The 27,693-nt window shown below is 37.9% G+C and overlaps 1 protein-coding gene across 2 annotated transcripts in view; it reads right to left on the bottom strand.

Annotated features, from left to right (window-relative positions):
* Positions 1-27,693, bottom strand: part of wdr37 (WD repeat domain 37) — a 130,777-nt gene that overhangs the window by 46,070 nt on the left and 57,014 nt on the right. For both annotated transcript variants that reach the window (XM_059971910.1, XM_059971911.1), the window contains 7 exons: positions 20,318-20,414; positions 18,155-18,250; positions 16,298-16,362; positions 5,926-6,061; positions 4,119-4,190; positions 2,975-3,019; positions 1,465-1,541 (listed from right to left, as the gene is read on the bottom strand). In XM_059971910.1, coding sequence (XP_059827893.1) covers positions 1,465-1,541; positions 2,975-3,019; positions 4,119-4,190; positions 5,926-6,061; positions 16,298-16,362; positions 18,155-18,250; positions 20,318-20,414 — 588 coding nt within the window. The remainder of the gene's footprint in view (positions 1-1,464; positions 1,542-2,974; positions 3,020-4,118; positions 4,191-5,925; positions 6,062-16,297; positions 16,363-18,154; positions 18,251-20,317; positions 20,415-27,693) is intronic.

Raw genomic sequence — 27,693 nt, 5'->3', positions numbered from 1 at the left:
TTACACTTCCAATCACTGCTTAGAGATTGAAAAGTAGACTGATGGAACAGTAATTAGCCATACTAGGCTTGTCAGTTTATTGGGCAGCATATACTTGAACAACTGGGTAGATTCCATCAAGGTATCTGTGCTAGAACATGGTTAGAAGTGCAGCTGGACTTTTAGCACTAGAACTGAATGGCTGTAAAAGTTTCAATGCTCCATCATTTCTTGAACAAAGCACAAGGGAAATGGCTATTCTCTCACAATATTTCACTGACTGTTTCAGCCTTGATTTTGCACTTGTGTTCGGCTTTGCCTTTGAGGATGGAATGTTGATGGCACATCTTCTTCTTCAGTTACTTAGTTAGATACCACCAGCCATGAAATGACTGCAGTGCTTTGATCAGATTCCCTGCTTATGGGAATATTGAACTCCAGCTATAGAAGACTCTTCAGTATATGTTGCATTGTATTGTAGGTTCACCTCAATTTTAGGTACTCTTGATGTTGTTCCAACATGATCTTCCTAAATTTTTCTAAATTAACCAAAGTTGACAAGATTCTACAGTGAAGGAAGAGGACAGAGGCCATGACATAAGAAGTTAGTGGACTGAGGACCATTAGTGGAAGGAAAGGGATTATTGACACTTTGATACAAAACCCTGCATTAGGAATAGTGCATATCTTGATACAGGGCTTCGACCTGAAACATCGATATCTCCTTTCCTCCCACAGATGGTGCTCAGTCCAATGAGTTCCTCAAACAGAATGTTTGTTCCTTCAGATTCTAGTATCTGCAGCCTCTTGTGTATCGGAATACAAGGCAATATTATTCTGCCATTGCCAAAAGGCTACAATGCCTCATGGACACTCACTTTTGAGCTGATGGATCTTACAAGGAGGCAATGCTCCATGTGGGGTAAGCAAACTTGTTCACAGTGTGAAGGCAAAACATAACCTTTCCACTGATCACTCCTACCAATGTTGCTATGGACAGATAAATCTGCAAAAGGTGGGAAGAAGGTTCAGATTTACATCCAATGACCACTCGCCAACCACCCTTCCTAACTTAGTCCTTCACTCTGCCATCGGGATGCTGCTGAACCACTTTTGCTGACTGACATTGAAACCTCCCACTCAAAGTAAACTTGGTCTCCCCGTTACTCATGGTGCTTCAATTTGGAGTACTTATTCCTCAGATGAAGGAGGGAGGAGAGTAAATGGTAATCAACATTATTTCATGGGTTTCCAGTGGAGCATATGGGATACAAAGTCCATGTCAAAAGTCACTCTTCCCCTACAGCATATCACCATCACTATCTTGCCACTGAGACAGGTCACTATTAAGATCCAGCAGCAATGCTAACGACATTTAATATAGAATAAAAACTATGTAATTATAAAAGGAAAGTACAGACAAAATAATACATAACATTAACTTGCTTTAAGTTTAAATACATATAAAAATATATAATTACTCACATTTGTGTCTATTACAGGCTGCGGGGTGGGCAGTTGCACCATGTATCGCCAGATGTGAACTGTCTGATCCCCTGATGCTTTAAGTACAAATAAAGAGTCTAAGAAACCAGCCCATAATTATTTATGTACATGTCAAAACAATATGGTTTACTGTATAAAATTATGATGAGTGGCCATTCAAAAACAGCAAGAAAATTCTGATTGTTTTCAAGCTTGTAAAGAAAGATTTAACATGAGTAAAATGTTATAAACATGAGAAATAAACAGTCAACAGTCAACATTTCAGGCTGTAACCCTTCATCAGGACTGAGCTACTCCAGCAGTTTGCATGTTTTGCTGAGTAAAATATTATTTAGTTTTAATTGCTGTAGAAAAAATGTTACTATAATTATTGATCACTTTAAGAAGCCAAATAGATTGTCAATCATCAAATGTGTCATATTTTTCTGAAGTATTTCTTAGAAACTGAGCCATCTCTTCTGTGGTTCAATGTGCCCACATCCATAGACTCTGCACTGATGCATCATCTGATGGTACATACATGGTCACTTTCAAATAGCTGACCGTATGGCTGGAAAGCCAGAATAATTCATCATAGTGTAGCACAAATGTAGTCCAAATGTCAAAATTTTTTTTTAAACTGTAGAAATAATGCATCTGCAGGTCCTTTTGTGTTCCAGTGAAATTCTGTACTACTCCACATTGAAATTATGTTGGCAAAAAAAAGACAAAGCAAAATCTTTCTGAAACTGGTCTGCCTGCTGTTTCTGGCATCATCGATACCATGGGACAAAGCCAACCTGAAGAGTAACAGCTATATTTATGCCACTTAACAGTTACCACTACCGGACAGTTCTGAATTTAACTGTAAGTTAAACATCACTCTGGTATTGTGGACCCTCAAACCTGAACTTGGTTAAAACTTGACTATTTGCCCAAACATTCACTCGCAAGGTGCTATCAACAGAATGAAATTTCACGATGTTTTCCCCAACTACAAAAGGGAATAAAAATTAAATGCTTAACCTACTTGGTCTGCCTAACTCTCAATAATGCCTTGTTTTAACTCATCACCTTTTAATTTCAGCAGTCCTATTATTTTTGTGCAAGGATTAAAAGGGAAAAAGAAATTTTAAAACCAATACATAATTTTTGCTGTATAAATACTCATTATCTCTTTTTTTTGTTGTTACAAAGATAAATGCTTTAACGATGTACCTAGAATGCAAGATAGTTAGGGCTTGATCCTTTTTGCTATGTACACATATGACAGCATAGCAGGCATTGTATACACAATAGCCCAAGGCAAGCCAAATTGTTTGAAACCATAAGTTTATCACATCCAATGCAGAAAACTTAATGGAACTTATTCTATTTTACCTATTCTGCATTACTGCTAATCGAATAATCCATAAACTTATAGATCAATATACATATGATTATCTAGTTTTATTGTCACCAGCTGTAGAAATGCTATTTAATACATTAACAACAATTCTGCTTACGGTACCTGTGAGAGCTACCTGTTCTGCAGGATGGAACTTGATTGAATTCACTGGAGAAAGGAAAAGAAAATTATGGCATTACACCCAAAGCTCTAAATGTGCTGGTTAGTATTTTATGCAGTAACAGTATTTTGCTTTTATGGAGGATTTTCTCCTACTCCCATGCATTATTGACTCCTCCACACGACGTACTATATTCATACCGAGTACAATTGTAACACATGCCTTGGAAATGTGTGAAACCAGCTTTGGAAATGTCTCTATTGTTCTTTGTATCCCTCTATTATTCTTTATATTCCCTGCAGAGTGGAGATTAATTACTTTCAAACAATTAAGATCGGAAGTCAATATGAGGAACCACTGGCATAAAAACTAGACCTAACATGTTAGCTTTCAACAGTTACTGTCTAAAAATGAGCCTTGCATTCAATTTAAAACCTCAATTATTTTTGTACTTTTTTTTCAAAAAACAAATGTCAATCCAACCTTTGATTTGTTTTGGTGGAATGCCGAAAAATTCTTCCCCAAAAGATGAAAAGAAAAATAAGGTTCTTCTTCCCCATCACTATCAAATTTCTGAACAGTCCATGAACCCACGAGCACTACCTCATTAGCCTGCTCTCTTACTGCACTCTTATTTTTAGTATGTTTCTTACTGTAACTTAGTCTTATTGTTTATTTCCTATTGTGATAGCAAGCTGCAGAGATTTGTAAAATTAGTCAGCTCCATCATGGGTACTAGACTCCGTAGTACCCAAGACATCTTCAAGGCGCGGTGCCTTAGGAAGGCGGCATCCATCATTAAGGATCCCCACCACCCAGGACATAACTTCTTCTCATTTATACCATCAGAAAAAGATGGCACAGAAGCCTGAAAGCACATACTTAGCAATTCAGGAATAGCTTCTTCCCTTCTGCCATCCAATTTCTAACCGGAAATTGAACCCATGAATGCTACCTCACTATTTTTTATGTCTTTTCTTTGCGTGGAAAAGTAAAAAACAGGTAGGATGGCACAACCAATTCAATTTTCCAAGATAAATTTTACCCTGTTCTTTTTTTTTAAACTTTAATCTCAGAATGATTTCCATTGCTTTATACACAAGTGCTGCATATATTTAATGAGATTAATTATGAAAATGATCTCACCTGACCCTGCATGACCCACGTATTTCAAGAGACACTTCCCTGTCTCAATGCTCCACAACATGGCACTGTGATCTTTAAAGGAAGATAGCAGATACGACAGAAATTAACCAGTAACACAGACCATGTTTTCTCTTTTATGAAAAATGTTTTCAATGTGAACAGAGGCTATCCAGTTTACAAAGGTAGAGGTTCAAACATAAATAAATGAACAGAAGATGCTTGTGTGAATCAATTAACAAATGAGGAAACAGAAGTATAAAGACACATCAGGTCAGAAGTGGAATAAATAACAAAGTTTAATTTCAACTGGATTGTTTAAAAGAAAGGGGACATTCTATGAACAACCATTCGCCCCAAATACTCCACGAAGCGATACAGATCTTCAATGAATAACAGCAATGGTGTTGGACTAAAGTAAGTTGGGAACAAACCCAATACTTTTTTCTGCGTGATCATCCAGATTGTGTCCAAGGATATAGCCAGCAAGATCCATTTGTTTATCAGTTATACCTTTCACCAGCTTGCAAGATTATTCTGGAACTAGCTGGAACTCTCAATGAAATATCAACCCACCCCCCCCCCCCCAGTATATGAAACATTTCAATAAAATTGCCACCAAATAAACAGAGTAATGGAATGCTGCAAACTTGCCAGTTTAAGGAGTCCAAAAAGTTACCCTCAATGTCACAATCTAAGCAGAACTTCAGGACTCCTTGCACATTTCTGTACCTCACCACTTGACCCAGACAACATTCTTTTGAAAATACTGGAAAACGCTCAACGATGGGAACTCTTAATGAAAGTGATGATAAATTTTAACCTAAGGAAAATGATTCACAGTAAACCTTTATGCAAGACTACTCTTCTGTAGATTATTACTATCGGCTAATTGCCATTCATTTCAAATTATTCTAGTTGAACAATGACATACTAGGACATACTAACTTGAAGCAACCTTTAATAGCTCATGCATCATTTAAAAAATCCTCCATTTGGCCAAATAAATTACCTTTCTTTTACAGGTAACTGAAAACAATGCAACACATTCAATAAACTGCCAGTTAGTATACTTTGTTTATTTATTTATCAAAGCGAAAAACCACTGACCATATTATATAACATTTAATTTACTTTTGATCAGAGAACCCCTTCTTTCTGGTCTTCATGATCACACATACTGCTGTGATTGAGAAACTTAGTGGACAGACACAAACTACATTAGCAATCATCCACTATTTTTAGGATTACTCTGATTTGACAGATGTCTTCTGTCTCAAGATATAAACTATTGCTGCATTGTTGTAGATCTCATGTCAATGGTACATAAGCGGCAAAGCTTTAACTAACAGAGGCAAATTATGAAATGCACTTTCATCAACTTTGCAGATGCAAGCAAATTAAACTGATGCAGATAGGCAAATTATGAAGACAAGTTGTTGGGTACTTTGTAAAAAGATATCTCAGGGCAAAGATTTCAGGAGTCAGAGCTTGAGATCATGAAAGGGATCTCCACACATACATTAGAAATCCATGTTCCAGATGTTCACATGGCGTGAAGTGGAAGGTTTAAAACAGTACTTCAGAATCATTCAAAAGAAAACTTGAAGAAGCTTTAAATTGCAGTAAATTGGATCATCAACGAACAGCAATGTACAAATTTCCTTGCACTTGCAAAATGAAAGTTTGTTTGTTGGTGGTTAGGGGGGGGAGGATGATTACAAAAACAAAAAAGGAGTAGGATACAGACTTCACAAATATAGCAGAATTGAAGACAGTCCCTGGAAAACAATATGAAGTAAAATTTTACCAGCTGATGCTGTGCCCAGCACCACAGGCTGTAAGCGTGTAACACTGACATCCCAAATCCCATCCCTGTGTCCAATGTACTCTTTCACCAGCTGGCAGACGGCCCGAGAAGTTGTCGTCTTAAAACTTGATACAATCTTTCAAAGAAAGAACAAGTTATTAAAATGTTGTACATATGCAGTTTTTTTTTGTGTACTTAAAGGGCACAAAACTGAATTGCCTTCTTATGTTAGATTCAAAAAGCACCACTTGCCAGGTTAGTAACTCCACACTGATGCTTGCTGAAAGTTTCCATAATGCCTGATAAGAGATTTCAGTCAGATTTATCCTGTCTTGTATTTTTCTCCGGGAAAAATAATTGTGTCAGATACCAGCAATTTTCTTCAGGGGAGTAATATTTGCTAATTACTTCTGATATGTTTAAGACATACATCCCACTCTATAGTTGCAACTGAAATTAATCAATTCAACAACTACAGCTGTGAAAAGGCCATCAGGAAGAATGCCAAAGGATATATGTGACCTTTCAGAGGTAGTTGCTGAGATTATTCCAATTAAATTTTCACTAGGCAGATATAGAAATTTCATATAATTATGTCAGCATTGAAACTCCATTTGGATAAATGCATTCAAACAAAACAATTTGGGGAAGAAGTCATGGTTTTATAACAAGTTGGTCACTTGGGGGCTTGTGCACAAATTAAATATATGTAAAGATAAAATACTCCATTGAAAAATCTAAATAACTTCAATTGCTGTAGCTAGTAAAAAGCTTATTTCCTCCAGTAACTGAAATTCTGAAGAATCTGCTGGTCATTTTGCTTTAAGTCCTACAAGAGAGTGCAAGCAACCTGACTAACATGCACCACCATTCTTTCCCAGCCAGTACATTGTCAAATGAACTGGTTGCATCACCAACTGTAATGGAGGGGCCACTGCACAGGATCAGAAAAAGCTTCAGAGGGTTGCAAACTCAGCCAACTCCATCATGGACACCGACTCCCCGGGATATCTTCAAAAGGCAATACCTCAAGAAGGTGGCATCCATCATTAAAGACACCCATTATACTCAGGACATGACCCCTTTTCATTGTTACCTTCAGGGAGGAGGCACAAGAGACTGAAGACACACTCACAATGTTAAGGAACAGCTTCTTCCCCTCCACCATTAAATTTCTGAACAGACAATGAACCAACTCATGAACACTACCTATTTTTCTCACTTTTTGCATTGCTTATTGACTTTCTAATATATACAGTACATTTATTGCATATTGTAATTTATAGTTTCTTTTATGTATGCACTGTACTGCTGACTCAAAGCAACAAGTTTCAAGACATTTGCCAGACATATTATTGATTCTGATTCTCAAGTTCTTGTTGCCATATTTTGCTAGTATTTCTCTCTCCTTTTGTTAAAAGATGTTCTTTTCTGGTAATGTTGCTGCTAAAGGAGACTAAAGCCTTGCTAACAGCAGGTGGCCTACCAGGAAGAGAGTCAAACAGGATGAGGACAAATGAGAACAGAAGAGAGGAAAAGAGAGCAATGCAGATACACTGAGATACAATACAATGTGTCTTGTGGAAACCTTTCCTTTCAAGAGATCAGGTTAATTTTGTGAAGTCGATCAACATATAAAATCAGAAATTCAAAACTAATTTTATTTTAAAATGAATGAGAGGGAGAGAGAGAGGGGGAGAGAGAGAGACAAGAGAGAGGGAGAGGGGGAGAGGGGAGGGGAGAGAGAAAGAGAGTGAGGGTGTGTGTGTGTGTGTGTGTGTGTGTGTGTGTGTGTGTGTGTGTGTGTGTGTGTGTGTGTGTGTGTGTGTGTGTGTGTGTGTGTGTGTGTGTGTGCGCGCGCGTGTGTGTGTGTACACACATGTATGCATACACACACATACACCATGGCAGCATAGCAGTTAGCACATTGCTATTACAGTGCCAGAGTTCAATCCCCGCATCCTCTGTAAGGAATCTCTATAAGTCCTCCTTGTTCAGAGACAGGGATGTGTGGGTTTTCTCTGCATGCTCCAGTTTCCTCCCACAGTCTAAAGGTGTACCAGGTAGGTTAACTGGTAATTGTAAATTGTCCCATGTTTAGGTTAGGGTTAAATCGAGGTTGCTGGGCAACGTGTCTCGAAGGGCTAGAAGAGCCCATACCTCATTGTATCTCTAAATAAATAAATAAATAGATAGATAGAGTCCACTTATACGTAAATGGTTATGAGATTAAAAAAGCATGTAGGCAACATAAGAATTGACTGTAAAATTTTCCATAATTACTGTACATGACAAGAAGAAATTGAAACAAGTCAAAATATATAGTCAGAACAAGGGGAAATTATAATTGAGGGCAAAGAAATAACTTAATCTGGTTCTGTCTTCACAAAGGGGAAACAAGTAATCTCCCAAATAAGTTAGGGAACTGAAGGTCTAAAGACAAGAGAAACTGAAAGAAATCATTATTAAAGAAACCGTGTTGAGAAAATTAATGGGGCTAAAGGCTGATAAATCCCCAGGACCTGCTAATTTGCACTCAAATGTACTAAAATTGGACCTAGAAATAGTAGATACATTGGTCATCTTCAGAAAGTCTTTAGACTCATTCTTCATTCTGTGTAGTTCTGGTCACCGCACTAAAGGAAAAATGTGATTGTGCAGGATATAGTGCAGAGGATTTTCACCATGATATTGCCTTGTTTGGAGGGCTTTTGGAACATGATTGAATAAACTGGGCTTCTTTCCCTGGAGAGAAGGAAGCTGAAGGGTACTTAACTGAAGTATACACGAATATGAGAAGCACAGGGTAGAAAATCAAAATCTTTTCCACAAGAAGCAGTATCAAAAACAGAAGGCACAGTTTTAAGATGAGAAAACAATAGGATCTGAGAGGCAATTTTTTACTTAAATACAGTGTGCTTGATATCTGGAATGTGCTGCCAGAAGTAGTGGTGAACTTTGATACAACGGCTACATATAAGAGGCATTCAGACAGGCACTTAAATAGGAAAGCCATAGAATGTTATGGTCCTGATGTAGGCAAATAGTATAAATGTACATGAACAAAAAGATTGGCATGTAGATTGTGAGCCAATGGGCTCATTTCTGTGCTCTACAAATCTATGATTGAGGTAAGGCAAATACAAGTTAATTATTTTACAAAACAGGGAAGGGAATAGTGTAGTGGAATACAGACGTCCAATGTCAGTAGCAGGAATATTGCTGGCTCCCTTATAAAAGGTGCAATAAGAAAACAGTCATTATGATTTATAAAAGCGAAATCATCCTTAATAAATATTTTCATTTTAAAATAAAAGTAAAATAAAACATTTATTTTATTCATTGTTTGTCAGTCTGTTTGTGAAGATTTTTCATTGATTCTATTGTACTTCTCTGATCCACTGTGAATGCCTGCAAGAAAATGAATCTTAAGGTAGTATATAGCGATATATACATACTTTGACGATAAATTTTCTTTGAGCTTTATACATTGAACAAAAGTTTTTTTAAGGATGTAGCTGGTAGATTGCACAGGCATAAGGGAACATTGGATGTGGTGCAAGATGGTTGACAGACAGGAAACAAGAGTAGGGACACTCTCTTTCCAATTGACAAGTAGTGATTAGTAAGATGCTGCAAGAATCAGTACCTGCACCCAAAAATTCAGACTTATAAATAGTTTGGATAAGGAAGCTTAAAGTAACTTCTCTAACTTTGGAGATGACAAACCTGGAATTGGAGTTGGGGGGTGAGGACAAGAGTGAGACCTGTGACAAGGATGCAAAGAGATCCCAGGGTGATTTTGGCAAGCTGTGCTAGTGGCAGTTGCAGTGTAACATGTATTAATGTCAGGTTATCCAATTTAGCTCTAAGAACAGAACTGAATGGTGATGAATTTGGAAAAAGGAGGTGGAGACTAGAGCTGTGTGGCCTTGTACACTACTAACCAAAAACGTGTTCAATTGGTACTGAGGAGGCATATGCAATGTTGTCATTCATTTTGCGAGAACTAGAATATAAAAACAAGGATGTAATGCTGTGGCATTTTAAGACATTGGTTATACGAGGGGTGACTGTTAAGTTTGTGGCCTATGGTAGAAGTCAATCTTAGAAAACCTAGCACATAAGTTTTTCAACATAGACCCTTCCTACATGTGCACACTTAGTCCAGTGGTCATGGAGCACACGGATTCCTGTTTTGTAGAAGTGGTCCAGTGGGTGATTGATAAGTTCATGGCCTAACGTAGAAGGAGATGAGTTATTAACTTCAAACTTTCTGCATTATCACTCAAAGAGTTGAACTGCACATGCATGTAACAAGAGTGTTTTGGACCTCCAAGTGGTCCACAGCAGGGGTGATTGATAAGTTCGTGACCTAAGATAGAAGGAGATGAGTTATACAGCTCTTGTTACATGCACGTGCAGTTCAACTCTTTGAGTGAAAATGCAGAAAATTTTAAGTTAATAACTCATCTCCTAATTTAGGCCACAAACTTATCAATCACCCCATCCTGTGGACCACTTCTGGAGGTCCAAGACACCGACTTCTACAAAGAAGGGATCTGTATGCTCCACGACCACTGGACTAAGTGTGTAAATCTAGGAAAAATAAATGAGCTAGGTTTTCTAAAATTGACTCCTTCTACCTCAGGCCACGAATTTATCAATCACCCCTTGTACTACATCTGGGAGTATCATAAGCAGTTTTGAGCCCTTTTTCTATGAAAGGATGTACTGGTATTGGAGAGAATCCAGAGGAGGTTTACGAGAGTAACCCCAGAATTTGTAAGAGTTATGTACTTGGGCCTGTATTGCTAGAGTTTAGAATAATGGAGCGGGTGGGTGGAACCTCATACAAACCTATAAAATATTGCAAGGCCTAGATAGGATGGAGGTGGAAAAGATGCTTCCTATAGTGGGGGAGTCTGGGACCAGAGGACCCAGCTTCAGAACCGAAGAAGGGGGTTGATTAGAATAATAAATCAGCCACAAAGGACTAGCAGAGCAGACTCGATAGGCCAAATAGCCTAATTCTGCTCTTATGTCTTATAGTTTTCAGTCAAGAAAGTATATTGATCTTCTTTACAAGATTATATGAGTACTTGATGAAACCCCATATGGAATTCTCTATCATTATCTGGGGAAAAATGTTCTTGCCCTGTAAGGAGTACAACAAAGGGTATTTACTACATTGATTTTAGAGACAGAAGAATGGAAGGACTGAGATTAGGTGATTAGAGTGTTAAAAGTATAGAATAATGAGAGGGGTTCTCAGAGACCTATAAAGCTCTCCAGTGCCCAGAGTCAATTGCCAGAGACTTAGGATAGGAGTACGCCATATGGAACCAAGATCAGGAGAAATGTCCTCACCCAGTACACGGTGAACCTGTAGAACTCTCTATATGCAGGCAGTGGATATCATACTACTGAATACTCTCAAGACTGATCTATTCTCATTGTGTCAAGGGATCAATGGAACCGCAGAGAAGGCAGAAACAGGATACTGAAGTGAATGATCAGCTATGATTATGTCAAATTGTTGAAGGGTTGAATGGTCTAGACCTGCCCTTGAGTTCTGTTTCCATACTGTTACATATAGTTCAGGTTATCTTTCAGAATAACAACAGGCAAAGTTTCCAAACACTATTCCTTTCATTTCTATTCATTGAACTGCTGTACAGAATACAATATGGAACCCTAAGAGTGTTGCAATAATTGTACTCAGCAAAATGTTTGATCAAAAGGACAAAGAAGCTTAGTCAAAATAATAAGCATTTTATGTATTATCTAAATTCAATGAATTTTTCCATTTTGCTAGGGAAGATTTGGTAATTAAAGCAGGGAAATAGAACTTCAATTATTGCATATGAAAAGATCAACAAACCATTCTATTGTTCTGCATACAAATTAGCGAAAATGCAAATAGCTGTAAAGCACATAATCCAAGCTCAGTATACAAACATCAATTAATGCCAGGTATTGACATTGGTAGCAAACTTAATGGATCTATTTTATGGTACTTATGTAAAGAAAATACATTTAGACACTGATTTTTGTTGAGTCATTTGTGCAAAATCTTATTTTAAATCTTGAAAGTGATCAAAGTAAATGAACAATTTGTAGTGGGATTTGAGTACCACGACTCTATTGTCCTCTTTTCAACATTATCGCAAGTTGATTGGTACTTCAGATTGGGCAATCTCTACTGTGCCAACATGACATTCCTATTTCATAAGACAATAAAACCACAAGATATAGGAGCTAAATTAGGCTATTGGCCCATTTCCTACAATTACTCCTTAGTCATGCAAGCCAAGCTCTAGATACTATTAAAAGCATGCTGACACTCTTAAAACAAGAAAGGTGGACCTTCATGAGCCTTAAATCCTAGAGGTGATTTTTTTTAAATGAGATCCCTATAACACTGTATACCACCTTAACTATGGACTGATTCCACAACCTATAGACTCACTTTCAAGGACTCTATAGCTAATATACTCAGTATTATTTCTTTTACATTTGAACAATTTGTCTTCTTTTGCACATTGGCCGTTTGTCATTCTTTGACTGTGTGTAGTTTTTCACTGATTCTATTGTATTCATTTGTGACTGCCTGCAAGAAAATGAATCACATGTATAGTGACATATACATACTTCGATTATTTTGAATATTGTTCAAAGTAAATTTAATCAATGTTGATGCAGTAGTTTGTGGCAGGGACATTAAAATCAAATTGAAGTCTACTCCAAAAGTTTCTGTTAAACGAAAACTTTTAAAATTCTGAGGGAACCACAGAATAAATTCAATACATTCACTCTATCCCTTAATGCATTTATAACTTTCTCAAAGTGCACCAAGGTACAAGTTTATTAAACAAACTGGTGTTATGCAATGCAAAAAACAAATATGCCGAACATATAATAGTAACTAAAGAGCTGGAAGTATTTTCTATGATACAAAAGATGGCTCAAAATGAATTTTAAAACAAAAGTAACACCTTAGTACTTTGAAAAGCCACACACTAGTCGATTTGCACATCATATATAGAACTTCTGTAATTAAATTGCTGTACAATGGACTATATTTTGTCAAGAGTATTTCCCCAAGGTATCCTTAGATATCAAGTTTATTACAATCACACCAGTGCTATGAATTTTACATTAGGTTGTAAGGAATTTACAGCAAAGAAACAGTCAGTACAGAGGCAGAGCTAGTTGAACTCTTCCCTTACAGATGATTTAATCCTGACCTCCATGGGGAATTTGTAGTGTCCCTGTGACAACATAGGTATCCTCCGGGTGCTCTAGTTTACTCCCACATCCCAAAGACAAAATTGGAAACTGTGTATTGCCCTAGTGTACAGACGAACAGTACAATCTGGCAAGAATTCATGAGAGTGGAGAAATGGGATTGCTCTGTGGGTTAACATAGTTCAATGGGCCAAATAGTCTCTTTGTATATCACAAGGAAATATGAGCTAATTGGTTCAACAGGCCATGGGGTAAAACATTCTGCTCCATTCCCTCTAATGGACATCTAAATTTGGAATGCTGCAAGTCCAATTCACTGATTTGTTGGCGGACAGTTGGGAGCTATGTGGCTTTGGTTGTAGCAAGGACTAGGCCTCAGGTTGCGGTGTTGTCTGTTCATAGCTGCCCAGGAGAGAAGTGTCGGAGTCAGTGCTCTCTACCACAGGCGGTGTGACATGGTGTCCAAGCTGTAGTCGGTGCTGCTCCCAGTGTCTGCTCAGCAGAAGATAAGCTGTATTGTGCTTCCCTACAAACTGTTGTAACATTCGTGGACTTGGCTTCTTGGATTAATTTTACTGACATCTTATATGTGCTTGCTCTCTTACATATCTCTCATATCTCTTATATGTTATATGGTATGCTATATATGTCTTGTGCTGAGTGTTACTGTTGATACTGTGGCCCCTGAGTAACACTGTTTCGTTTGGCTGAATTCATGAGTATTCATGTATGGTTAAATGACAATTAAACTTGAACTTGAAATGCCCCTTAAATCCATCCATGCTATTTACTTCATTCACTCTAGGTGGCAGCAATTACATTTTCTAAATGAAGCTTAGCCTATTTAGTGCTTAACCTGCTGATGCGTTCTATTTCAGCTGCACCTCATTTATCATGTTCACTGTATCTACGCTATATTTGCTCATGTGGCAAAATTATCAAAAAATATATCATCCAAAAGCTGGAAGAACATGAACATCTAGATCTATTTGCTTTAGTATTGTGAGGATCACGACATATTAGTCATAGAGGCTCGCACACTACGAATCAGGAACTACAGTTGTCAAAGTGAGACTTTGATATGAAGATGACAGGGAAATAAGAATAGAACACCAACACTGTGTGGTAATTATAAAATCGTGCAGACAAGAACAAAATACATGGCAGATATTCTTTGTGGGTAAACTAAATATTAAAAATAATAAAATAAAACAGAAAACGGAAGAAATAGTTAACAGAACAAGCAATATCTGTGAAAAGTATTCTGCTCTTGCTCAAGAGTTTTCCTAAGCTAAGCAGATAAGTAAACTCTAGCCCTGGCATAGTTGCACAGTAGCTTGAAGGCGGTTTCATTATTCACCAACATGTTACAGTACGCAAGGAGATGAATAAAAAGACAGTATTTATCAGCATTCTCACAAAAGATAGATTCAAATATTGATTAAATTTCCTTTGATTCATATATGTGCTTCTGACTAATGGTGGTGGCATCCGTCGGTCTTGAGAGACCATGGATCTGCGCCTGGAATTTCCAGGGCATAGGCCTGGGCAGGGTTGTATGGGAGACCGGCAGCTGCCCAAGCTGCAGGCCTTCCCCTCTCCACACCACCGATGTTGTCCAAGGGAAGGGCACTAGGACCCAAGCAGCTTGGCACCGGTGACGTCGCAGAGCAATGTGTTGTTAAGTGCCTTGCTCAAGGACACAAACACGCTGCCTCAGCTGAGGCTCGAACCAGTGACCTTCAGGTTACTAATCTGATGCCTTGCCCACTAGGCCACGCGTCAACATTCTGACTAATGAATTAATAAATATATAAGCAATTATATAATGGCCAACCTGATGTCAAAGGTTAATTGCTTAACAGCGCAATAATAGGTAATCAACAACAGCTGTAAACTTCAAAGTAAGCAATGACATCGAGTAGCTAGAAATAAAGCAGCAAGCCACATCGGGGGGACATAACACGGTCAAAAACAGTGTTTACATTTCAACATGATGATTTTTCACCAGAACTGTTCTGATGTGAGCTTATCACCCTGAAATTGTTCATGTGTTTCTCTCTCCAGAGGTGTTATCTGACCTGGATTTTCTATTTTATTTCAAATATCTGAACTATTTTGAACTTGAATAAGATAACAGAAATTAATTAGCAGGTTTCTTCAAAGGCTAACTTTGCAATTGCTATTTAATGCACAACTAACGTACTACACAAAATAAATATACTACTTTGTTATTTAAGTAAATTTATTTACTTTATTCTTTCCTTCCTCATATTCTCTTGTCTACTAAGGAAGTAAAAATTTCCATGGAGTAAAAGCTTTGTCCATGACTAAATAGGGTTGCTTAGCAACGTGTATAATATTCTCTAGATTTATACCTTCAACATTGCAATCATTGCAAAGGTTATTAACTATACATGCTAAACATCTTACTAACCCTAGCTACATAATAGATTATTTGAAAACTGATGCTCACTTTTGTTAGTATTTTATTTCTACTTTTATACTCGTTAAAAGGACAAACCTAATTTCAAACACACATTTGTACATTGTATGCTGTTAAACACGTTATCAATGTTTTAACAATGAATTATATAGTATCAAAGGCATAGGCTGTTACATTATTCAAAACACACCTCCAAGTCCATTAGACTGCAATAATTCCATAACGGTTACCAGATGATGCAACATGCAAATGGATTCACTGGAAAACAAATTACCCAGGAGTCTCCACCCCACAACTCCCAACTTCCCATGTTGAAGTTCCGCGCTCCAGCCACTTTGCCTGGGAAAGTGTTTGACCGCTACACCGTGAGCAGAAAAAAAGACTTAAAGTATATCGCTTGCAGGAAATGAAGGAGTGTTAGAGTACAATATTTCTAGATCTATTTGGACCACATTCTTTTAAGATCACTCCATCAAATAAACATCGTTACTTAACCCCAAAAAAATTTAACAATCTGTCAACTATGTTTTCTTACTTACTGAGAAAGTAACAATTTTTTTTTACAAAGCTTAAAATTACTGCTTCATTTAGCAACATTTGGATGGAATATTAATTTACATAAGTTCAATTTTGGAAGCATCTCCATGTCATGACTTATGCACATCAACAACATACCTTGCTCGTAGAGGCCTTGTATGTCGTTTTCAGTTTTTGAGATAACTGGCTGGTGCTGTGACTGGCTACATAAATACAAACAGAACTTTGGTCAATCAGTGAATAGCATATGTAAGTGAGATAATGAATGCTAAATATTTATTAACAGGATATGTTCATTTCTACTCCATCCTCTGTGGCTTCCAACTTTTACTCTTTCAACTGAAAACACAGAGATTCTGCAGATGATATGAATCTTAAGCAACATGCTAACTTGTAGACCTTCTCATCCCTTCTTTATTCTGGCTTCTGCTTTCTTCTTTTCCAGCAATGATGAAGGGACTTGGCCTAAAACATTAACTGTTCCCCTCCATAAGTGCTGCCTGACATGCTGAGTACCTCCAGCATTTTGAGTGTGCTCATCTTTTAAATGTACGAGTCAGTTAATCTCCTCAGCAATTCACTTAATCATTTATGAGATAGCTTTCAGCCATACTGGCTATAGTTTCCAGCCTAACAAAGCCTCTTGCTCTACATTTAAAAGCCTGTGCAGACTTCATCAATAAAACCACATATTAAATGTTTCTTTTAATGCCAGTCACACAAGATGCTAGCTTATCTCCTTACTCATGATTGTTAAGTTTGAATTTAAAATGGTGATATAAAAGGTTAACTCTATAGCTGCTGTAAGAACACAAAAGTAAAGTCATTGGAAATAACTGATGATAAATATCATGCACCTTGCCACCTAATTTAGGTCAAAATAAGGCATTTATATAAAATAAAACTCAAATTAGTTATAATGTTTTAGACAAGGTGGAAAGAGTTATTAACCATTCATTGTCATTTGAATTCAATCTCCAAAAAAATTCAATTTTAAAATATAACACGTACTTATTTCTGCTGATGATGCGCATAAGTCAAGGTCCCAATCAGAAATTCCAGTGAAAACACCATTTAGTTTCATTGACATCTCAGCACAAGATGGCGCTATTTAGTTATCATGCTGTGGTAGTGAGGCACCATCTTCCTTAATATTTTCCTTTCTCCTTGCATACATCATACTCAACTTAAATATAGTAAATTTTAAGAGTTGTGTAATAACATTCTTTAATATTTATTTTTACATATTAACCTACTAGTCATACATTACAGTTGGCCCTCCTTATCCACAGGAGGTTCCCGCGGATTCCAAAAAACTCGCATGTTCAAGTCCCTTATATAAAACGGCGTAGTATTTGCATATAACCTACGCACATCCTCACATATACTTTAAATCATCTCTAGATTACTTATAGTATCTAATACAATGTAAATAGTTGTTATACTGTATTGTCTAGGGAATAATGACAAGAAAAAAAAGTCTGCACATGTTCAGTACAGACGCAATCACCGTAGCTCTTCTGGGAACGCTGATGCTGTCTCAGCATCAGCCAAACCCGATTCTTCCGTGATCTTTAAGTTCTTGAGGCTGTAGCGCTTTACATAGCTAGCCAGCCATCCCTTACTAGCCTTAAACTCCTTCCTCTCGCTCACAACGCAAGTAGTGAATGAATGAGAACAATGCTCAACTTCTGGGTTTTCCTGATCCGTGGCTGGTTGAATCCACGCATGTAGAACCCGCAGATAAGGAGGGCCAACTGTATTCCTTTTCTTGATTTAATTTTAGAAACTGAATTTACATTAGAATTTTCATTAGAATGTCTTATTTTAAAAGAAATTTTTTCCTCTCCAACCTCTCACCACTGCCTTTAATTTAACGAATTGAGTTTCTAAGTTTCCAATTTATTTTTTATGGAAGGGCTGCTCAAAATATTTGCAACATTATGGCTGCAGAACGCCAATATATCCAAGTATATAAAAAAAAATTCCATGAACCTTTTGCCTTCAACTGTCCTTTGCTCAGATCTCCCCCATCCACTGTCTGGCCTTCAGCAGTTAAACGATCATTCAAGGTTTCAATTTCTCTTCGCACTGCAGGACAAGAAAGAAAAAAAACATTCAGCACCCCAATTAGATTTGCCAAGGACACTGTGAATGAAGCCTAATTGAGTAGACTAATAATCTACAGAAAATTTATGGCCCACTTATTCTATATAAAATGACACAAGTTATTAAGAAAATAAAATTGTTATGTACTCTGCTAGAAATTGCTACAACATGTGAGTGGATGTTTTTCATACAAGTTACAGAACCAAGGTTAGTTAGAACACAGAATACTGCAGAGGAATAGGTCAATCAGCCAATCACGTATCTGCTGATCACGATGCCAATCTAAATTGACTCCAGTTGCCGGCACATGTCTGCATTCCTCTATTCCCTAGTTGTTCATATGTTTATCTTAAAACACTTATTGCACACCCCACGGCAGTGTGTTCCAGGCACCTATTAAACTTGCCTCAAAAATCTCTTTCAAGCTTCCCCCACCCTCACCCTAAACCTATTCCCTCTTATATTTGGCACTTACGTCCAGGAAAATGACTGTCTACCCTATCCATGCACCACTCAGTTTTAAATACTTCTTTCAGATCACTACTGCTAGCCTTAGACCTAAGTTGTTCTACCTCTCCTTACAGAATCAAATTTATTATCACCAGCATATGTCATGAAATTGTGTTTAAAGGACAAACATCCAATTTGTACAAAAAGAATAAATAGTGCAAACTATAAAAAAAGTAAACAAATAATACACAGAACATACACCACAGAGTCCCCGAAGATGAGTCCACAGCTATGGAGCCAGTTTAGTGCTGAGGTGAGGGAAACCTGACAGCTGCGAGGTAACTGCTCTTCCTGAACCTGGTAGCATGGACATAGAAGTCTTGCACCACCTGCTAAAGGTAGCAGCCAGCGATAGAGAGACGGCTCAAAGCCAAGCAAGTGGGAGGATCTTGGCTGACATGGAAAAGTGAGCTGAACACTGATTGAACCTCCACGCTCGGCCTGAATGCCTTAATCTTTTTAATCTGGCTCGGCACTTAAAATTGGTTAAACGTCGGTTCCTGTTTCTCCTCTTTGATGGCAGGAATGTGAAGAGGGCATGTCCCAGATGGTAAGGGTCTACAATGATGGATATCACCTTCCTGAAGCATCACCTCTTAAAGAAGCCCTTGATGGCAGACAGGATTGGGTCCATGACTGTTGATGCAACCATCTGCAGCCTGTTGGGATCCAGTGCCTTAGAGCTTCCATACTAGGCTGTAATCCAACTAGTCAGAGTGTTCTCAGAATCTACAGAGATTTGCAAGGCTCTTTGGTGACATACCAAATCTGCTCAAACTGCTAATGAAACAGATCCGCTGGCATGCCTACTTAGTGACTACATCAATGTGTTGGACCCAGGATTGATTTGAACCTATATTACAGCAACTAAAATTGCAGACAATGCTCCAAATCTGACCTAAACATGCAACTTTTTTTACTCAGTGCCCTGACTGACGAAGGCAAGCATGTCTTATGCTTTCTTTACCACACTATCCATTTGTGTTGCTACCTTTCGGGAGGTATGGACTTGCATCCCTAAATCCCTCTAGACATCCATGCTCTTTAAGGTCTTATGAAAATAGAATTGGAACATGGGCTTAGGGCTATCAGTTGTCCCAAGAATAAAATCCAACATGTCTTGGGTGCTCAACAGTACTTACAGCAGGTAGTTGCTTCCACTATCATACCTCTGAAAAAGATGAAATCAACACCATTTTGATTACAAATACAGAAACTGTTTCGTGAAGGTAGAAAATGTAATCCAGGAACTAAAGATGGTGCCAGAGGTTTTTGAGGATCTGGCAGACCTCTTCCTGTTCTTCCACAAAACAGTTTAATTCCCTCTCATCTCATTTTTTATTTTCAAGGTGGCTGGGATCCTTTTTTTAAAATTGTGAAGCTATTGAAATCAATTCCATAGTGCTGAGTTATTATAGCGATACAAATTGAATTAAAGTTCATCCATCGCAAAAGGACAGCAGCTTGAAGATGGTATTTCTCATATCCCATATAACAAAAGTCTAGAATACCTTTTGACAGGACACATCAGATACTCACATTCAATATTTTCAATGTACAAATTTTCAAATTCTCGTTCAATCTGTCCGAATAGTTCCAGCAATGTTTGCCGAATTGTTGGTGGCAATTTTGAGTCCTAGAGAGAAAGTAAAATTAAAAGTCACCAATAGAAAACACATCTTTCCCAAAGTGTTGCTATAGGATTACCACTGTATTCAGAAAACGAATGGTTTGTTTGAGTTTCTGAACCAAAGATAAACCTTATTTTTCTCTGCACATGGACTAAGTTCTGCAGCCATGAAGTAGTATTTTAAATACTGTACTATAAAGCTTGTGTTTCTAAATGAAATTATTGCAGTAGGTTCTATCCAAAAGCAATACAATGTATTTAACCATTTGTTTCTGCAAGTATTCACTTGATAAAAATGCCTAAATGCTTCCAAGACTAGTATTCATTCAGTCAAATTTCGATATGCATTCCATCTCACTTCTCTAGTGCACACCTGGCATCTATTTAAAATCAGTTTTAAAAAGTTCAAATGGAAGTTCACTGAAAATACACTCAGTGGCCTCTTCATTAGGAGCACCTACTCGTTGATGCAAATATCTATTCAGCCAATCACGTGGCTGCCACTCAATTCATAAAGCAAGCAGGCATGGTAATGAGGTTCAGTTGTTGTTCAGACCAAACATCAGAATAGGGAAGAAATGTGATCCAAGTGACTTTGATCATGGAATGATTGTTGGTGTCAAAAAAGGTGGTTTGAGTATCTCAGAAATTGCTCATCTCCTGAGAGTTTCATGTCTCTAAAGTTTATAGAGAATGGTGCAAAGGAACAAAGAAAATTTGGTGAGTGGCAGTTCTATGGGCAAAAACGCCTTGATAATGAGAGAAGTCAGAGGAGGAAGGTCAGACTGGCTCAAGCTAACAGGAAGGCAACAAAAACCACACCTTATAACAGTGGTGAGCAGAAGAGCTTATCTGATTGCACAACATGTCAAACCTTGAATCAGAAGGGTCACAGCAGCAGAACACACCAGGGTCTGTTACTGTACCTAATGAAGAGGCCACTGAGTGTATAGTATTTCAATTAATTATGGTAAATCGACAGCTCAGCTAGTAGCTGATGTTTTAGCCAATGAAATACACAATTTGCTTGATGCCACCAGTCGAGTACCCCTTCCTAACTAAATACTATGTGAGTTGCCTGTTTGAAAACATAACTGAGAAAAAAAATATTTTCATCACTGAGCAAAAATATAAGACCAAGACTAAACACATGGATGAGCACTGAAGAGAGGTGCATAAGTTCAACAACATTCCCACCACCCTCTGCCATCTCACCCTAACAATGGACTTTTTACTCTCCTCATATTCGGTAGGCACTACAGGAGCCTCCGCTCCCACACCAGCAGGCTGAGGAAGAGCTTCTTCCCTGAAGCTGTGATCCTGCTGAACCACACATCACAGCGCTAAACAATACTGCAGCCATATTTTACTGTCTTAGTACTTCTATGTTTGTATGCTGTAGCACTTACTTTTTATTCGCAATTATTTTGTAAATAACACTATTCTTTGCATTTCTGGTTAGATGCTAATTGCATTGTATCTGTACTCGGCACAATGACAACTAAGTTGAATCTAATCTAATCCAATAACTAAACAAAATTTCCAAGAGAGGTTTTGCAAAAGGGGAGGCAGATTTGGTATCAAGCTCCCTTCTGTATTGAAAATCAAAACTTCACTTAATGATGCAGAAGTAACAGTCCCAAGCAAAGTACTATCAACTAGCTGAGAGTGATAAAAGCCTGAATATTTAGCCCATTGTAAACCTAAATACCCAACTTAAGGCAAATGAAATACTATCAACACTTCTGCTACAAGTGAATATGGATGATAAAATTTAATTAATCCTCCATTGTCTGTGGTCAAAATACGTGATTTGCATCGGCAGTTATTTTCTTTAATTAACTTTGTAAAAATTGAAGCTATCCACCAACGCAAAGTTCTTGATCTTGGTTTCATCATATTCATCACTCACTATCTTGTGCACAGAGATCACCTGTTACCATTTCCATTAAAAACTCTTATTTCCACCCTGTCTTCACCCATAGCTTGATCATCTCCATACCCATGCCAGTCTTCTATTCTCTTCAGCTCTCCCAATATTCTAACTGCCCATATTTCCAAACATCAATCAGTCATCTCTCAATCTCTTGCATTGGCTCTCAGCCCTCTAGCCTGTCAAAATTTAAAATTCGGACTCTTTTTCTTTTAAGAGCCCATCCAAAATAATTTCTGCCAGTGCAACCTTTACACCACCCCCTACTGCCTGCCTTTGGTTCCTTGGACTGCACATTGTTTCTTTCTTCATCACCTCAACAACTGACAACATCTACAAGCAATGCAGCCATTAGAAAGCTGCCTCTATCATCAAGGATCCCCACCATCCAGTCCACTCTCTCTTCCCTTATTTACTTATTTATTAATTGTTTGTGGGGGGTTTTTGTATCTGTACAGTTTCTCTGTTTCTGCACATTGGCTGCTTGTTCAGTTTTTGTGTGTAGTTTCCTACTGATTCTATTTTATTTCATTGGTTCTATTGTGAATGTCTGCAAGAAAATGAATTGCAGGGTATTATATGGTGACATACACACATTTTGATAATAAATTTACTTTGTATATACACTGCATTTTAAACCCGCTCTTTTAAGTTACTGCTTCCGATATGCCCTCCTTTTGCCCTTAAAGCATTTTAGGGATTGTTCAATTGCAAGTTGATATTGAAATTATTCCATCAAGTTGTGAGCAAGACGTATTCTAGAATTCAGGCTACGTCCACACTGGACCGGATAATTTTGAAAAAGCCGGTTTTGCGTAAAAACAATAGGCGTCCGCACTTTGTGTTTTTAAAAATATCTCTATCCACATTGAAACGGAGATTTTAGCAAATCTCCTCCTGCGCATGTGCAGGACACATCTGCTGAAAACAAGCGACACGTTTGATGCTGAATCTCACCGTAAAAGTGCACATTTATGTAGCTACAGACTAGAAAAACTTAAAATGACGGACAGCTGTTGGCTTTCACGCAGGAGAATTTAAAAGTAAAAAAAAACAAATACTGGAGTGTATGGAGGCAACTGACAGAGTTCACGGACAGATTGACCCGGCTGACGATGAACGTTGAAAAACTGACTAACTCTGTTGCATTAATAAAGCACCTTGTTAAATGTATAAAACATGTCTGCATCAGTGTTATCTTGTATTTCCATACAATGTTACATAAGGCTGTTACAAATCTATTGTCAGAGAAGTACTTGCATAAACAGGTAAACCACCTTCCTATGAGCAAGGACAGAAAACAGGGCAAAGTGAGTATACTTATTTATTCAGTAAGTTACGGGTCAAAGTATTTGGTGAGTACATTTCTAACTCTTCCGGCGTCAGTCTCGTTGCAGTCTGTTTTGAAATTGTTAGGTTGCGTTCAAGAAAACAATGAATAGTGTGCTGCCTTCTGACAGCATTTTTACCCCATCCACACTGATCCAGCCAATCTGGTGTTTTTAAAAATACCCACTTTGGAGAGCGTTTCTGAAAAGCTCCGGTTTCGGGGGACGAAAACGCCATTTTAGTGTGGACAAAGGGTAAAGACAAAGGGTAAAAACAAAAAGAAGAAGCTTCGGTTACAGATTTATCCGGTGTAGTATGGATGCAGCCTCAGTTAATTGAATTACCATGAATATTAATTATAACATACATATAGGGAAAATAAATTTGCCAGTGGTTGGCAATTCCAAAAACTTAAATGATTTGATGGTGTTTTCATGCTGCCAGGAAATTATGGGAGTTTGCAAAATGGCAAACCTGGTTTCTACTTCTTTTTCAGAAGTGGCTGAAAAAATTTAAAAGTATGGCACCTTCAAAATGCAGATTTGCTTCATTATATGACTTGAAGTCTCATCATTTAAATGTATAAAGTGAATGTTTTTGCTGATAAAATTAATGCTGTACAATTGCAAGACTGCTTGCCCATCCAGCCATATCCAAGTTGCCAAATTAGTTGTAAATTCTGAAAATATAACACGTAAGGATTCATGGGAAGGAATTGAAAATTGAAGCAACTGTCAAGTGCACTATAAATTCACTATGACCAGCACATCAGATCAAGAATCCTACAGTGGCACTTCAGGCCAACACATGCAAAAGGGACTTTACCAAAAGAGCTAACAGTACAATATTCTGTTTTCAATAGACAAGAGATGCTGTAGGTGCTAGAAATCTAGAGCAGTACACACAAGGAGCTCAGCAGGTCAGGCAGCATCTATGGACAGGAACAAACAGTCGATGTTTGGGGTGAGACCCTGCATCAGAACTGGAAAGTAAAGAGGAAGGAATTTTGTTTTCACCATTATTGCTAACAATTTGAAGCAAACTGAAGGTCACTCAATGTATTTAGCAATAGTTTTGACATATTTCATAAAGCTTCATTAATCTCTTTGAATCGCAGTAGCACAGTGGTTAGCACAACATTTTACAGTACCAGCAACCCCGGTACAATTTCCGTCATTGCCTGTAAAGAGTACGTACACGTTCTCCCTGTGAGTTGTCTTCGAGATTCCTCTGGGTGCTCCGGGTTTCTTCCTACAGTACGAAGATGTACTGGGTTGGAGGGTTAATTGGTCATTGTAAATTGCCTGTGATGAGACTAGCATTAAATCGGAGAGGGCAGTGCTGCTTGAAGGACCGGAAAGGCCTATTCTACGCTGTATTTCAATCAATAAAAGTTCTTGTATAGGTCTAATTATCTTCACTTCATATCAAACTAAATATATTTCTGTATGACTCAAAGTTTAAAAAATGTGATGCCATTTATATATGATGCACAAACAAGCTCATTATTGATGGATATCAGGCTCAAAGTCAACCCAGCGATCACTCACATACAAAGAAACCTTTGAATCTGCAAACCACCTTCAAACATAGCAGCTTGCATTTCATGTTTACCAGCGTTTGGTTTTAGCGATCTTACATGGGGGCATCTCATTTTAAAAATAGGACAAAATACTGCGCCACCCATAACACTCCCAATTATTGCAAAGCAGTAAATTTTCCAATTTACCACAAGAATTCAATGGAAAAACAAATGAATAAAAGTTGAAAGGAAGCAGATAACTGATTATGCTGTTTAAGAAAGGCTACTTGCCTTGATACCTGATTCAACTATAGCAAACCACAGCTTAGTGATGAGCATATTGCAAAGGTGTTCATTTGTGAATTGGTCTGAATTCTTTAGATGAGTAAAAGTTTCTGTGAAGCTCATTAGTCCACAATGTAATGCAATATTAGAAAGCAATGTTTTAGTTGGAATAGTCATACACACATTTATATCTGGCAATGTTCTTCTGGTTCAATGTAATTAAACAAAAACAACAGCTTAAACTAACTAGTATTAAAATTCAGTACCAGCATTCATGATTATTTTAATCTAAGAGGTGATTATAAACCATATGGCTACTTTGTGCTGCAGACAAAATAAAAACAAAGTGCTGAAAACATAAGACCATAAAACCACAAGACACAGGAGCAGAATTAGGCCAATTGAGTCTGCTCTGCTATTTCATCATTGTTGATATAATTTTCCTCTCAACTCCTATCTCCTGCCTTCTCTCAGTATCACTTCATTCCCTGACCAATCAAGAATCTATCAACCTCTGCCTTAAGTATACAAAAAGACTTGGCCTCCACAGCTCTCAATGGCAAAGAATTCCACAGATTCACCACTCTCTAGGGAAAGAAAATCTTCCTCACCTCAGTTCTAAAATGATGCCCCGCTATTCTGAGGCTGTGTCCTCTGGTCTTACACTCTCCCACCATAGGAAACATCCTCTCTACATCCACTCTGTCAAGGCCTTTCACCATTCGACACATTCGTAGATGAGGTCACCCCTCATTCTACTGAATTTCAGTGTCAGAGCCATCAAATGCTCTTTGATCCATTCAATCCCAGAAACATTTCTGCGAACCTCCTTTGAACCCTCTCCATTCTTTCTAAGATAAAGGCCCCAAAACTGCTCACAATACTCCAAGTGAGGCTTCATAAACTTTCAACACTCCATCCTTGCTTTTATATTCTAATCCACTTGAAATGGGTGCGAACTTTGCATCTGCCTTCCTCACTACAGACTCAACCTGCAAATTAACCTTCAGGGAATCCTGCACAAGGACTTTCAAGTCCCTTTGCACCCCAGTTTTTTTGTATTTTCTCTCCATTTAGAAAATAGTTAACCCTTACACTTCTACCAAAATGCATGAGCATACACTTCCCAATACTTTATTCCATCTGCCATTTCTTTAAATATTCTTCTAATCTACGTCCTTCTGTAGCCTCTCTATTTCCTCAAAACTACCTGCCCCTTCACCTATCTGCATATCATTTTTGCAAAAAGCCATCAATTCTGTCATCCAAATCCTTGACATTTAAAGTAAAAAGAATCAGTGCCAACATTGACCCCAATGAACATCACTAGCTACAGGCAGCCAGCCAGAAAAGGCTCCCTTTATTCCCACTCTTTGTGTCTTGCCAATCAGCCACCATTTTACCCATACTAGAAACATCCGTAATACCATGGGCTCATAGCTTGTTAAGCAGTCAAGCTGCAAGAGGCAAGGGAAGAGATTTCTGTGGCTCTGGCTAACATTTTAAATTTTTACTGTACGCTAGTAAGGTGACTGGAAGAGAGTAAATGTCAATATAAATTTATTATCAAAGAACATAACTGTCACCATATACTACCTTGAGATTCATTTTTGCAGGCAGTTACAGGAAAATAAAGAAATACAATAGATTTTATGAAAACCATACATGAACAAAGACTGACAAACAACCAATTTATAAGAGACCAATAGTACAAATAAAAAAATATACAGGTTGGGTATCCTTATCCAAAATTTTTGGAACAAGAAGTGTTTCAGATTTTTGAATATACAGTGAATAGCTTAGAATTGCTATCATTTCCAACTCTGAATTAATGTGCCACCAGTCAGCAGTCTTTGGCTTACACTTGTTCATTATACATCTGAAGAGATACAACCATTCAGAGGATTAGAATTTCACCAGGATGATCTTGGCAATCCCATCAATGAACTTGATACCATACAAAAAGTGCTGAATATGGTCCAGTCCATCACAGGTAATGTCCTACCCACCACTGAGAACATCTACATGGGATCGTTGTTGCAGGAAAGCAGTATCTATCATCAGGGACCCACAGCACCTAGAACATTCTTCCTTCTCACTGCTGACAACAGGAAGAAGGTGCAGGAGCCTCAGGACCCATACCAGCAGGTTCAGAAACAGTTATGACCTCTCAACCATCAGGCTCTTGAGCCAATGGGGATGGCTTCACTCAACTT

The sequence above is a fragment of the Hypanus sabinus genome, chromosome 6, assembly GCF_030144855.1.
Source record: "Hypanus sabinus isolate sHypSab1 chromosome 6, sHypSab1.hap1, whole genome shotgun sequence".
Classification (NCBI taxonomy): Eukaryota; Metazoa; Chordata; class Chondrichthyes; order Myliobatiformes; family Dasyatidae; genus Hypanus; species Hypanus sabinus.
Note: the sequence above shows the minus strand (reverse complement) of the source record. Positions and strands in the feature narration are given on the sequence as shown.